Source organism: Chelon labrosus (genome assembly GCF_963514085.1).
Source record: "Chelon labrosus genome assembly, chromosome: 6".
Taxonomy (NCBI): Eukaryota; Metazoa; Chordata; class Actinopteri; order Mugiliformes; family Mugilidae; genus Chelon; species Chelon labrosus.
The window spans coordinates 28,853,282-28,868,769 of NC_140342.1; the positions used below are offsets into that span (position 1 = coordinate 28,853,282).

The 15,488-nt window shown below is 41.0% G+C and overlaps 1 protein-coding gene across 1 annotated transcript; it reads right to left on the reverse strand.

Moving 5' to 3' along the window:
• Window positions 1-1,828: 1,828 nt before the first annotated feature.
• LOC311488948 (uncharacterized protein) lies at window positions 1,829-8,689 on the reverse strand (the record flags this gene model as incomplete). The annotated part of the gene is made up of 3 exons (XM_084545817.1): window positions 8,632-8,689; window positions 2,113-2,544; window positions 1,829-1,980 (listed from the first exon to the last, which is right to left on the reverse strand). Exons 2-3 carry the CDS (start codon window positions 2,444-2,446, stop codon window positions 1,829-1,831), a joined length of 486 nt encoding a protein of 161 aa, XP_084401943.1. The 5' UTR covers window positions 2,447-2,544; window positions 8,632-8,689.
• Window positions 8,690-15,488: the final 6,799 nt, after the last annotated feature.

The window sequence follows — 15,488 nt, forward strand, 5'->3', positions numbered from 1 at the left end:
ATCAGACCTTGGTGTCTATTATAGTACAACGGCTTCATCAGAAAACGTTCATTCATTGAGTCATTGAACTTTATTTCTACAGCTTCTGTCAAAATGAGATTAGCAGACTGAGAGGAGCTACGTCTGGCTGAAGGTCGTAGCTGAGATGAGGAGGAACATTGATTAATGAAATGGACGAAAGAATGAAAGTAGGTCAGTGTTACTGCTGCCTGGACTCTGTGCTGGGGGGCTGAGTGGAAATAAGAGGGTTTGAGGCAGGAGGAGAGGAGCTGAGACACGTGTTCAGCAGCAGATATGAATCTGTTCTCAGTGGTTATTAGGACAGAAAACAAACTGCTGACAGCCAATCAGACTTCCTTCCTGCAGCAGACGGGCTGTGTGGGTTTGTGCTCTGCAGCCTCCACACCGTTAGCTGTGGCTTTTCACTTTAATGACACAATGACAGTTTCAACCACCAGCTCTGGTTAAAGAATCTTTCCAGGAAGCACCTGTGTTCTTCATCTGACAGAGAAACACATTTACATTTATTATTCTACATTCCAATCAGTCCTTTTCAGGTCAACTGCTTTTTGCCATTAAATGAAAGGAATTCTTTTATTGTGGTGTGTTTCAAATCTTCCATCCTCTCATAAATGTCTCCTCTCTGATAAGTAGAACTTTGAAGAAGTCTTTCAATTGATCCCATGAGAGGATTTTCATCTTCTCTTAGAAACAATAATGCTTCCTGTTGTTGTGTTGTCATGAATCAGAACAGAACACAAGCCTCACTGAGACAGAGACACAAAGCCATGAGATAAACAAGTCATGCTGTTGTTCTGAAGCAGGCGTCCATGTTGGTTCACCTCAAGTCTCATTATTGGAACAAAAAGTCTGAACGTCCCAATCACTTGTAATTTCTCATGAGTTCACCTCATTAACCACACTGAGACACATTTCTCATGGTAATTCCATTCCAGCTTCATTTTTTAGCAGTGCAGCAGTCTGTGCTTCATTCACAGGGTTCATAGACGTCACATCCAGGAACTGGAAGCAGCTTGTTACTTTATTTACTGACGTAAAAATCAGCTCTGCTCTTTGTTCATCTGTGGAAACAACAGTGTCGTCAGCGTAGAGTTTGACATCCACACCGACACATTTATATTAGAGAACTAATACACAAACTAAATGATCTGAAGACACAGAACTGAACCTGGTGGAACAACCACACCTGCTGGTTTAGATAGAAACACTAGATGTTAATGTTTACTAAAAATGGCTTAGGAACCATCATCAAATGACTTTAGGGTGTCAACGTAACGAATCTTTAGACAAGAAGGAACACACAACAACATTATTATTTAAAAAGATGTTGTATTTAAAAAAATAAAAGCTGCATTAAATGCTGAAATGTCTACAGTTAAGATATGATTTATTTTATGATTTATTTTACTGTAAAAAACAAGCAACACGTCATAAGAGCAGATTTGTATGTGAATATATGTGTTTCTATTTCCAGGATGACAATCAAGACGTGAATGAAAAGATACAGATTACAAAGAAGCACATTACAACAAGATTTGTGAATACTGATCAAAGTGATGAATGAGATGAACTGATGAGATCTGATGGAGAGAAAAGAGCAGCAGAAAGCAGTCAGTCAGCATGTGTGGAGTTGGTGGACGGTCCCTTGTTTCTGAGGCTCATCAGCAGAGAGAGTCCACAGCAGTACACCAGACTCTTCACTATCAGCACTGTGTACAGCAGACAGAGCAGCTTCACCCTGCACTGAGACTGGAAGGACACTGACAGACAGACAGACAGACAGATATGAATTAGTGCAAGTGTCAGATTAATCCTGTAAAGTTGTTGTAGTGTCCTCATTGGACATTGGAGCTGTCCATGCAGAGAGGCAGCAGGTGATCTTACAGTGATCTTGCTGCAGAGCTGGCAGGTCTGCTGGCTCTCTCTCTGGAGGACAGGAGGCTGCTGGAGCTGGAAGCTCTGAAACAGAAAAGGAGTCAAATGTTTGGAGCTGCAGTGAGAAATGTCAGTCCTCTGCTCCTCTGCTCTCTTTGACAGCGTCTCCACATGAAGCTGAATCACTGCTGAACACAGTCACCAAGCCTTGGTTACCTTGTAGAGTCTGGGCCTCCACCGTGTCCTCTTCTGTGTCGTCCTCTGTGTCGTCCTCTGCGTCGTCCTCTATGTCCTCCTCTGTGTCCTCCTCTGTGTCTTCCTCTGTTTCCTCCACTGTGTCTTCCACTGTGTCCTCAACCATGTCCCCCTCGTGCTTGACGGAGCAGCTGTATTTATATGTGTAGAGATCATCTCCATCCACCAGCATGATGGAGGCGCTGCGTCCCGACTCTCTGAACTCCAGCTGCTCTCCCTCAGCAGGGGTCAGCTCCTCCAGAGGGCCGTTCTTCTTCTGTCTTTTCCAGGAGAACTGGACCAGAGGAGGAAACATGGCTGAGGCCAGACACAGCAGGGAGCTCTTCCCCTCCAGGTGGGCTCTGGATGCTGCTGCTGGGTACACGCTCACCACGGGCTTCACTACCTGCTCATCTGAAGTTTGACAGCAGACACACATTCACACAGTCAACAGCAGCTTCCAGCACTGCTCTGGATTCAGTCTGATGCAGGGATTACCTTTTCAATTCTCCTAGCATCACGTGAGTAACGTGCTTCTGCACCGTGTGGTATTGCTGTTTACAGAGTGTTAGCGTCGCTCAAATTCCAAAAAACGTTCTGTTTATTGCGGGGAATTCTTACGCATCTTCAACCACCTGTCCTCTATAGCTACTTTTTGAACCACACACACTCTCTCTTCTAATCAACTTTGTCTGCTAACGTTAGCGAATTAACCATGGCTTCTCCCTCTGCTTCCTCTTCTCTCTCCTGCATCTCGTGCCACATGTTTAGTTACTCCTCTGCCTCCTTTAGTGGTAATGGTATGTGTAACAAATGTAGTTTATTCGTAGCACTGGAGGCGAGGCTTTCCGAATTGGAAGCACGGTTCCGCACCACTGAAAAACAACCAGCAGCTAGCCAGGGCCCTGTAGCCGGTGCGGACCGACCAAGAGTAGCTCCTGTTAGCATAGCTCCAGTTAGCTGTCCCCCGACAGCTCCCGAGCAGCCGGGAAACCAGGGCGGCTGGGTGACGGTTCGAAGGAAGCATAGTCCCACTAGGCCCGTGGAGCACCACCAACCCCTTCACGTCTCCAACCGATTTTCCCCACTCAGCGACACACCCGCTGAGAAACCAACTCTGGTGATTGGCGACTCTATTTTGCGGAACGTGAAGATAGAGAAACCAGCGACCATAGTTAGATGCATTCCAGGGGCCAGAGCGGGCGACACTAAATCTTACCTCAAACTGCTGGCTAAGGCTAAGGTTAAATACAGTAAAATTGTTATTCACGTCGGCAGTAACGACACCCGGTTACGTCAGTCGGAGGTCACAAAACTTAATGTGGAATCGGTGTGTAAGTTTGCTAAAACTATGTCGGACTCCGTAGTTTTCTCTGGTCCCCTGCCCAACCTGACCAATGATGACATGTTTAGTCGCACGTCGTCATTCCATCGCTGGTTATCTAGGTGGTGTCCAGAAAACAACGTGGCCTTCATTGACAATTGGCACACTTTCTGGGGAAAGCCTGGTCTGATTAGGCGAGATGGCATCCACCCAACTTTAGCGGGTGCTGCTCTCATCTCTAGGAATATGGCCGATTTTATTAACCCCCCGAAACCATGACAACCCAGAGTTCAGACCAGGAGGCGGAGTTGTAGTCTTACACACTTCTCTGCCGCTTCTCTAGGACTGTCTCACACCCTAAACTCTATCAACTCTATAGATGTTCTGTCTGCTCCCAGAGTATTTAAACCAAAAAATAACAACAGAGGAGTTTCTCATAGGAACCTGATACAAATCAGTACAAGTTCATTGGTAGAACAGAAGAATAGGAAAATTAAATGTGGTCTTTTAAATGTCAGATCTCTCTCATCTAAATCTCTTTTAGTGAATGATCTGATAACTGATCATCAGATTGATCTATTTAGTTTGACTGAAACATGGCTACAGGATGATGAATATGTTAGTTTAAATGAGTCTACTCCACCCAGTCATAGTAATTATCATATTCCTAGAAGCACAGGTAGAGGAGGAGGAGTGGCAGCAATCTTCCACTCTGATTTATCTATTAATCCTAGACCTAAGGAGAGCTTTAATTCATTTGAAAGTCTTACTCTTAGTCTTCCCCATCCAGACCAGAAAATACAAAAACCAATTCTTTTTGTTGTGGTGTATCGCCCACCTGCTCCTTATTCTGAGTTTTTAGCTGAATTCTCTGAGTTTTTATGTGATTTAGTTCTTAGAACAGATCAAGTCATTATAGTAGGTGACTTTAACATCCATGTTGATGTTGTCAGTGACAGCCTTAGCTCCTCATTTACATCATTATTAGATTCAATTGGCTTTTCTCAGAATGTAAACGGATCAACTCACAGTTTTAATCACACCTTAGATCTTGTCCTAACATATGGCATAGAAACTGAAGGTTTAATAGTATTTACTCATAACCCTCTTTTGTCTGATCATTTCCTCATAACCTTTGAATTTGCAATAATGGATTACACAGGAACTGAAAAGACATTTCATTACAGTAGATGTTTGTCTGACAATGCTGTAACTAGATATAAAGAATTAATTCCTTCTTTATTTACCTCAGTGCCATGTACCAATGTTGTGGACGACAGCAACCACAATTTAACCCCTGCACTAATAGATTATTTTGTCGATGGCACTGCAGCATCGCTTAGTTCAACTTTAAACTTAGTTGCTCCTCTGAAAAAGAAGGTCATAAATAGGAGGAGGCTAGCTCCATGGTATAATTCACAGTTGCGCTGTTTAAAACAGGCAGCCCGAAAGCTAGAAAGAATTTGGCATTTCACTAATTCTGAAGAAGCTCGCATAGCCTGGAAAGATAGTTTAACAACTTATAAAAAAGCTCTCAGTAGTATTAGAACAGCATATTATTCATCATTAATAGAAGAAAACAAGAACAACCCCAGATTTCTTTTCAGCACTGTAGCCAGGCTGACAAAGAGCCACAGCTCTGTTGAGCCATCTATTCCTTTAGCCCTCAGTAGTAATGACTTCATGAGCTTCTTTACTAATAAAATTGTCGGCATTAGAGAAAATATTCAAGGCATCCTTCCAACAGCTGTTAAAGATGCAAGTACAGCGACATTAGCAACTTTTGTAAGACCTTATCAATATCTGGAATCCTTCTCCCCAGTAGATCTTCTTGAGCTCTCTTCAACAATTACAGCATCTAAACCATCAACCTGTCTTCTAGATCCAATCCCAACTAAATTGCTCAAAGAAGTTTTTCCATTAATTAACACCTCCATATTGAACCAGATAAATTTATCTTTATTAACAGGATATGTGCCTCAGTCTTTTAAGGTTGCTGTAATTAAGCCCTTACTCAAGAAAGCCACTCTAGATCCAGATGTTTTAGCCAACTATAGACCAATCTCCAACCTTCCTTTTATTTCCAAAATTCTAGAAAAAGTTGTTGCTAATCAGTTGTGTGACCATCTAAACAAGAATGGTCTGTTTGAAGAGTTTCAGTCAGGTTTTAGAGTTCATCATAGTACAGAAACAGCTCTGGTTAAAGTTACCAATGATCTCCTCATGGCTTCAGACAGTGGACTTGTCTCTATACTTGTTCTGCTAGATCTTAGTGCTGCATTTGACACTATTGATCATAATATTTTACTACAGAGACTTGAAAGTGAGGTCAAGATTAAAGGAACTGCATTAGACTGGTTTGAATCCTATCTATCTGACAGATTCCAGTTTGTTCATGTCAATAATGATTCCTCTACTTATACAAAAGTAAGTTATGGAGTTCCTCAGGGTTCTGTGCTAGGACCAATACTCTTCACGTTATACATGTTGCCATTAGGCAAGATTATTAGAAAACATGGCATAAACTTTCATTGCTATGCAGACGACACCCAGCTATATTTATCTATGAAACCAGATGAAACTAATCAGTTGGTTAAACTCCAAGCATGCCTTAAAGACATAAAGGCTTGGATGACCTGTAATTTCCTACTCTTAAACTCAGACAAAACACAAGTTATTGTATTTGGTCCTAAGCATCTCAGAGATTCATTATCTAATCACATGGTGTCTTTGGATGGCATTACCTTGGCCTCCAGTACTACTGTAAAAAACCTTGGTGTTATATTTGATGAGGATATGTCCTTTAAATGTCACATAAAGCAAGTGACCAGGACTGCCTTCTTTCACCTGCGTAATATCGTCAAAATTAGGAACATCCTGTCTCAGAGTGATGCTGAAAAACTAGTTCATGCATTTGTGTCGTCCAGACTGGATTATTGTAATTCATTACTGTCTGGCTGTCCAAATAGCTCTTTAAAAAGCCTCCAGTTGATTCAAAATGCCGCAGCAAGAGCATTGACAGGAATTAGCAAGAGAGATCATATTACTCCAGTTTTAGCTTCTCTTCACTGGCTCCCTTTAAAGTCTAGAATAGAATTTAAAAACCTCCTCCTTACATACAAGGCCCTTAAAGGCCTAGCTCCATCGTATCTTAAAGACCTCATTGTACCATATCATCCCAGCAGATCACTTCGGTCTGAAAGTGCAGGCCTACTTGTGGTTCCTAGAATTTCAAAAAGTAGAATGGGAGGTAGAGCTTTCAGCTATCAGGCTCCTCTCCTGTGGAACCAGCTCCCAGTTTGGGTTCGGGAGGCAGACACTCTCTCTATTTTTAAGGTCAGGCTTAAGACTTTCCTTTTTGATCAGGCTTATAGTTAGGGCTGGACTAAACCATCCCTTAGTTATGCTGCTATAGGCCTAGGCTGCTGGGGGACGATGCACCAAACACATGTCCTCCTTCTTTCTTCTCTCTCCTCTCTCGCATCCTCCACTTTCTTTTCTCTGGCACAGAGCTCTTGCCCTCTAATTTCCTATATACTACTAGTCATACAATTCTGTGCTATTACTATGTAGAATGTTTACTGCTGTGTGTGTCCCCCCCCCCCTCCCCCCCTCCCCTCCCCCCTTCTTCCCCCCTCTTCTTGTGAGTATCTCTGGCCTGGAGTGGTGTGTTTCCCGTGGAGCTCTATACTACATCTGTTGTCGTGGTCTCATCAGCCTGCCCAGTCTTCATGGAATCCTGCAGTTATCCACTCCTACCTGAATGAACAATTCTCCAACCTGCCTATGATTCCTCTTACATTTTCAAACTGTCATGTAACATCATCAGTTTGTATCATAAGATTCCACATGTACACTTTAGTCAGATATGTGTATCTATGACAGATGTATGTTTATCTTGCTGTTCTCTTCTCTCTTTCTTCTGTCTGTACCCGGCTGGCCTTAGGCAGATGGGTCCCTCCATATGAGCTGGGTTCTGCTCGAGGTTTCTTCCTGTTAAAAGGGAGTTTTTCCTTGCCACCGTTGCCTTCAGGCTTGCTCTGGGGGTTTCAGGCCGGGTTTTTGTAAAGCGTCTTGAGACGATTTGTATTGTTATTGACGCTATATAAATAAAATTGAATTGAATTGATCCTGGAAACTACATGGACTCTGATCACTAAACTACTCATCAATACAGAACAAAGTTCAACCAGCATCAACTTTTTCAGCAGTCTGAGCTACAGTAGCTCGTCTGTTGGATGGGACCACACGGACCAGCCTTCTCAATGATCCTTGGCCGTCCATGACCCTGTCTCTGGTTCTTCTCCTTCCTTGGACCACTTTTGATAGATGGATAGGTGAACCCTCTCACCTCCATCACCACCGTTTATTAATAATGAACCTAATTAGCTGTGACTTGATATTAAAAGAAGCAACTATTCCTCTTAAAGGAAAAAGAAAATCTAGATTTCTGTCTTTGTAATATTTTCTATCGAATCAAACATTGAAATCATTTCCAAATCCCTGAATTGTGTTTTTCACTTGTTCATTTGTCATTTCACTGATTCCAATATGTATTGAATATTCCACATTTAAGAGCACAGACTTTAATCACTAATAAAACACATCAATATACAAGTTTGTGTCAGTCATGTTCAAATGTTGAAATACTTTCTGCTGATGATAGTAATAAAACATTGTAGGAGTCAATTCTATTTCTTCTAATATCACATTGACTTTGTGTTTTTTTCTTTTTCTATGAATCCATTATCAATTAAAGACACATTTACCATCAGATAAAAAGAACTGACAGCCATTAGATCTGACAAGGTTCTAACTTTCAGAAATGATCCAATCCAATCGATAGACACTTCAAAACCATCTGAAATAGTTGAACATCAAATATCTTCTTGTTTTCAACAACACATGTCACAGAATTACTGAGATGATCAAATCCTAAATGTTTGGAACGTCACTAATATTTACAGAAATAAAGAAGAACTTTAGTTGTTCAGCCAGATTTCAACATGTTTTCAGAAATGATTGAGCTTTTCTTATGGAACAATGGCTGCAGGATGAATTCTCTACTAATGAGGAAAAAACTAACATGGAAAGGCTGAAGCAGCACAAACTGACTTTAAACACATTTTCAGCTTCTACAATAAAACAACTGAAGGAAAAGAAATGTTTCTTCTTACCTGTTACATACAGTTTAGTTCCAGAGCCAAAGATGCGTGGGGGATTGTAGTTGATGCGTCTCTCACACAGTGAAAAAGACTAATACAAAAATGTGTGTGCTGTTGAGAGAGTCAGCTGAGGTGAAGGAGTCCAATGAGGAAGTAGGATCATATTTCAGCTCCATGATGTGTTTCTCTAATGTTCACATCAACATGACTGTCTCGTCTTCTCTTTTCTTTTAGCCACACTAGCAGCATGGCTCTGATGTTAATGTCAGTGGTTGCTCAGTCCACTACTTTAGTCCTCATGGACTGGATCTGGACTAAAGGATGGATGATGGATTGACATCAACCTTTCTACACACCTGGCAAATGTGTGCATGGTGTATTATTACAAGATGACTTACGAAGTGAAGTCATCTTGTTGTTGTTGTGACCTGAACCTGGTGGTGAGCTATGAAAGCTCACCATGCATAACCAAGTTGTGTCTTTGTCTTGGAAACAAAGAAAGCAACAGATCTCTAAGTCCCACAATCCTCTAGGTGTGAAAACTGATCCAGCAGTTCACTGTCTGACAGTGACATGTGACCTCTGAGGTCATCAGGTCATATAAAAGCCTCTGCTTGGTCGTTGTTCTCTCTCCTATCTTTTCCTCTCCACACCCTCACGTGGAGATCCCCAGCTGCTCGGCTGCAGCCGAAACTGTTGATAAGGCCAACTGGCCAATCTTCAAACACACTTCACCCTCACCGTCGAAAAACAAACAAAAAGAAAACCTCCAAACTAAGTTCATAACTTGAGAGCACTGGGTATCAAGGTACCAAGTTTTTCAGATGGTTATACACACACATAGGCTTATATATTGGTTGAACAATTTTGATTTGGGGGTAGCTGTGGTATAGTGGTTAAGGATGCGACTTGGGGCCGAAGGGTCACAGGTAAAAGTACTGTTACCTTGATGAAATTTTACTTAAGTAAAAGTACTGGTGTAAAAATCTACTCAACTAAAAGTAAAAAGTATCTCATTTAAAATGTACTCAGAGTAAAAGTTACTTAGTTACTTCTTAGGCGGGGTGTATAATCTCTCCCCATGCAATAAAAAAGTACAAAAACATACACAAAGCTCAAACTCACTTTTTTATTAAAGAAAACACATAGATCACAGATTGATGCAGATTACAGTTAATCTCTTCTTTAAAAGCAAGTTGTTCAACCACAGAAAACGGATGAAGGCCTTCACAAATTAAGTTAATCAGAACCATGTCAACTTTTGCTTGCGGCACACATTTGGTTCCACCCACTGCCACCAAGTCAGATATTTTTGCTTGCTTGGGTTTTTTCTGGTTCCAGGGTCCGCTTCCGTGCTGCCACGAGGTCAGTGTAGACTTTCATCTTTGATGGATGTTTCCTCTGCGAATAAAAAACGACCATCATCATATAAATAATCAAGTTTCATGTTTTCATTAAACATACAGTTAAAATATTTTTTTATAGTAGATTAATTAAAAACTTTAAGTGTGGTCCCAGATTCAATTCAATTCAATTCAATTCAATTTTATTTATATAGCGTCAATAACAATACAAATCGTCTCATGACGCTTTACAAAAACCCGGCCTGAAACCCCCAGAGCAAGCCTGAAGGCAACGGTGGCAAGGAAAAACTCCCTTTTAACAGGAAGAAACCTCGAGCAGAACCCAGCTCATATGGAGGGACCCATCTGCCTAAGGCCAGCCGGGTACAGACAGAAGAAAGAGAGAAGAGAACAGCAAAGAGAGAAGAGAAGAGAACAGCAAGATAAACATACATCTGTCATAGATACACATATCTGACTAAAGTGTACATGTGGAATCTTATGATACAAACTGATGATGTTACATGACAGTTTGAAAATGTAAGAGGAATCATAGGCAGGTTGGAGAATTGTTCACTCAGGTAGGAGTGGATAACTTCAGGATTCCATGAAGACTGGGCAGGCTGATGAGACCACGACAACAGATGTAGTATAGAGCTCCACAGGAAACACACCACTCCAGGCCAGAGATACTCACAAGAAGAGGGGGGAAGGGGGGGGGGGGGAAGGGAGGGGGGGGGGGGTGGGACACACACAGCAGTAAACATTCTACATAGTAATAGCACAGAATTGTATGACTAGTAGTAGATAGGAAATTAGAGGGCAAGAGCTCTGTGCCAGAGAAAAGAAAGTGGAGGATGCGAGAGAGGAGAGAGAAGAAAGAAGGAGGACATGTGTTTGGTGCATCGTCCCCCAGCAGCCTAGGCCTATAGCAGCATAACTAAGGGATGGTTTAGTCCAGCCCTAACTATAAGCCTGATCAAAAAGGAAAGTCTTAAGCCTGACCTTAAAAATAGAGAGAGTGTCTGCCTCCCGAACCCAAACTGGGAGCTGGTTCCACAGGAGAGGAGCCTGATAGCTGAAAGCTCTACCTCCCATTCTACTTTTTGAAATTCTAGGAACCACAAGTAGGCCTGCACTTTCAGACCGAAGTGATCTGCTGGGATGATATGGTACAATGAGGTCTTTAAGATACGATGGAGCTAGGCCTTTAAGGGCCTTGTATGTAAGGAGGAGGATTTTAAATTCTATCCTAGACTTTAAAGGGAGCCAGTGAAGAGAAGCTAAAACTGGAGTAATATGATCTCTCTTGCTAATTCCTGTCAATGCTCTTGCTGCGGCATTTTGAATCAATTGGAGGCTTTTTAAAGAGCTATTTGGACAGCCAGACAGTAATGAATTACAATAATCCAGTCTGGACGACACAAATGCATGAACTAGTTTTTCAGCATCACTCTGAGACAGGATGTTCCTAATTTTGACGATATTACGCAGGTGAAAGAAGGCAGTCCTGGTCACTTGCTTTATGTGACATTTAAAGGACATATCCTCATCAAATATAACACCAAGGTTTTTTACAGTAGTACTGGAGGCCAAGGTAATGCCATCCAAAGACACCACGTGATTAGATAATGAATCTCTGAGATGCTTAGGACCAAATACAATAACTTCTGTTTTGTCTGAGTTTAAGAGTAGGAAATTACAGGTCATCCAAGCCTTTATGTCTTTAAGGCATGCTTGGAGTTTAACCAGCTGATTAGTTTCATCTGGTTTCATAGATAAATATAGCTGGGTGTCGTCTGCATAGCAATGAAAGTTTATGCCATGTTTTCTAATAATCTTGCCTAATGGCAACATGTATAACGTGAAGAGTATTGGTCCTAGCACAGAACCCTGAGGAACTCCATAACTTACTTTTGTATAAGTAGAGGAATCATTATTGACATGAACAAACTGGAATCTGTCAGATAGATAGGATTCAAACCAGTCTAATGCAGTTCCTTTAATCTTGATCTCACTTTCAAGTCTCTGTAGTAAAATATTATGATCAATAGTGTCAAATGCAGCACTAAGATCTAGCAGAACAAGTATAGAGACAAGTCCACTGTCTGAAGCCATGAGGAGATCATTGGTAACTTTAACCAGAGCTGTTTCTGTACTATGATGAACTCTAAAACCTGACTGAAACTCTTCAAACAGACCATTCTTGTTTAAGTGGTCACACAACTGATTAGCAACAACTTTTTCTAGAATTTTGGAAATAAAAGGAAGGTTGGAGATTGGTCTATAGTTGGCTAAAACATCTGGATCTAGAGTGGCTTTCTTGAGTAAGGGCTTAATTACAGCAATCTTAAAAGACTGAGGCACATATCCTGTTAATAAAGATAAATTTATCTGGTTCAATATGGAGATGTTAATTAATGGAAAAACTTCTTTGAGCAATTTAGTTGGGATTGGAACTAGAAGACAGGTTGATGGTTTAGATGCTGTAATTGTTGAAGAGAGCTCAAGAAGATCTACTGGGGAGAAGGATTCCAGATATTGATAAGGTCTTACAAAAGTTGCTAATGTCGCTGTACTTGCATCTTTAACAGCTGTTGGAAGGATGCCTTGAATATTTTCTCTAATGCCGACAATTTTATTAGTAAAGAAGCTCATGAAGTCATTACTACTGAGGGCTAAAGGAATAGATGGCTCAACAGAGCTGTGGCTCTTTGTCGGCCTGGCTACAGTGCTGAAAAGAAATCTGGGTTTGTTCTTGTTTTCTTCTATTAATGATGAATAATATGCTGTTCTAATACTACTGAGAGCTTTTTTATAAGTTGTTAAACTATCTTTCCAGGCTATGCGAGCTTCTTCAGAATTAGTGAAATGCCAAATTCTTTCTAGCTTTCGGGTTGCCTGTTTTAAACAGCGCAACTGTGAATTATACCAGGGAGCTAGCCTCCTCCTATTTATGACCTTCTTTTTCAGAGGAGCAACTAAGTTTAAAGTTGAACTAAGCGATGCTGCAGTGCCATCGACAAAATAATCTATTAGTGCAGGGGTTAAATTGTGGTTGCTGTCGTCCACAACATTGGTACATGGCACTGAGGTAAATAAAGAAGGAATTAATTCTTTATATCTAGTTACAGCATTGTCAGACAAACATCTACTGTAATGAAATGTCTTTTCAGTTCCTGTGTAATCCATTATTGCAAATTCAAAGGTTATGAGGAAGTGATCAGACAAAAGAGGGTTATGAGTAAATACTGTTAAACCTTCAGTTTCTATGCCATATGTTAGGACAAGATCTAAGGTGTGATTAAAACTGTGAGTTGATCCGTTTACATTCTGAGAAAAGCCAATTGAATCTAATAATGATGTAAATGAGGAGCTAAGGCTGTCACTGACAACATCAACATGGATGTTAAAGTCACCTACTATAATGACTTTATCTGTTCTAAGAACTAAATCACATAAAAACTCAGAGAATTCAGCTAAAAACTCAGAATAAGGAGCAGGTGGGCGATACACCACAACAAAAAGAATTGGTTTTTGTATTTTCTGGTCTGGATGCGGGAGACTAAGAGTAAGACTTTCAAATGAATTAAAGCTCTCCTTAGGTCTAGGATTAATAGATAAATCAGAGTGGAAGATTGCTGCCACTCCTCCTCCTCTACCTGTGCTTCTAGGAATATGATAATTACTATGACTGGGTGGAGTAGACTCATTTAAACTAACATATTCATCATCCTGTAGCCATGTTTCAGTCAAACTAAATAGATCAATCTGATGATCAGTTATCAGATCATTCACTAAAAGAGATTTAGATGAGAGAGATCTGACATTTAAAAGACCACATTTAATTTTCCTATTCTTCTGTTCTACCAATGAACTTGTACTGATTTGTATCAGGTTCCTATGAGAAACTCCTCTGTTGTTATTTTTTGGTTTAAATAATCTGGGAGCAGACAGAACATCTATAGAGTTTATAAAGTTTTGGGTGTGAGACAGTCCTAGAGAAGCGGCAGAGAAGTGTGTAAGACTACAACTCCGCCTCCTGGTCTGAACTCTGGGTTGTCATGGTTTCGGGGGGTTAATAAAATCGGCCATATTCCTAGAGATGAGAGCAGCACCCGCTAAAGTGGGGTGGATGCCATCTCGCCTAATCAGACCAGGCTTTCCCCAGAAAGTGTGCCAATTGTCAATGAAGGCCACGTTGTTTGCTGGACACCACCTAGATAACCAGCGGTGGAATGACGACGTGAGACTAAACATGTCATCATTGGTCAGATTGGGCAGGGGACCAGAGAAAACTACGGAGTCCGACATAGTTTTAGCAAACTTACACACCGATTCCACATTAAGTTTTGTGACCTCCGATTGACGTAACCGGGTGTTGTTACTGCCGACGTGAATAACAATTTTACTGTATTTAACCTTAGCCTTAGCCAGCAGTTTGAGGTAAGATTTAGTGTCGCCCGCTCTGGCCCCTGGAATGCATCTAACTATGGTCGCTGGTTTCTCTATCTTCACGTTCCGCAAAATAGAGTCGCCAATCACCAGAGTTGGTTTCTCAGCGGGTGTGTCGCTGAGTGGGGAAAATCGGCCAGATCACCTGGCTTTATCCTGCATATAAGATTATATTATATTAATCAATCAATCAATCAATCAGTCTTTATTTATATAGCGCCAAATCACAACTACAGTCATCTCAAGGCACTTCACACATAGAGCAGCCCATACTCTTTGACTTAATTTTAAAGAGACCCAATATTAGAACAACACTACAAGATATTAGCCAAAACTTAGTAACTTTTTGGTGCATTTTTCAATGTGTTAATATATAATTTCAGTTCGTTTTAGTTCGTTTTCTAAACACGCAATACAGTTTCAGTTAGTTATCGTTTTTTTTTTAATTTTCATTTTTATTTATTTCAGTTAACGATATTTTTTTTTTTTCAATTTTAGTTTTCGTTAACTATTATAACCTTGGCCCTGACACAAGGTAGACATTCTGTGACGTACTGCGTCCTTTTGCTACCATTTGTGCTTTAAAGCAGCCTTCCACTTTAAGTGGGTAATTACCTGGCCCTAGCAGTGTTTTCTGTGGTTTCTGCAGCTTACCATCTCGTTTGGGTTTGTATAGCCTCTCTGGTATAGAAGTACCATCTGCCCCTGTATCAAGTTTAAACTCAATATTTTACCCATTTAACTTGACTTCTTCAACCCATGGTTCTGACCTCTCTGGCCCTATTTCTCCTAGGAACACACATGCTTCTCTGTCTATATTCTCCTGATCTATGACCTCACGTAGCCCTGCTGCTTCACCTGATCGACAGACTACAGCAAAATGCCCCTTTTTCTGACACTTTCGACACTGGACATCCCTGGCTGGGCAGTCTTTCCATGAGTGTTTATTCTTTCGACCACAACGGCCACACTCTTTATCACTGTTTATCTGATTTTTGTGTCTTCTTAGATTGTTTCCATGTCTGTGTCTTGTGCTTTCTTCATGTTTGTCCCTATGGCGTCTATGTTTGA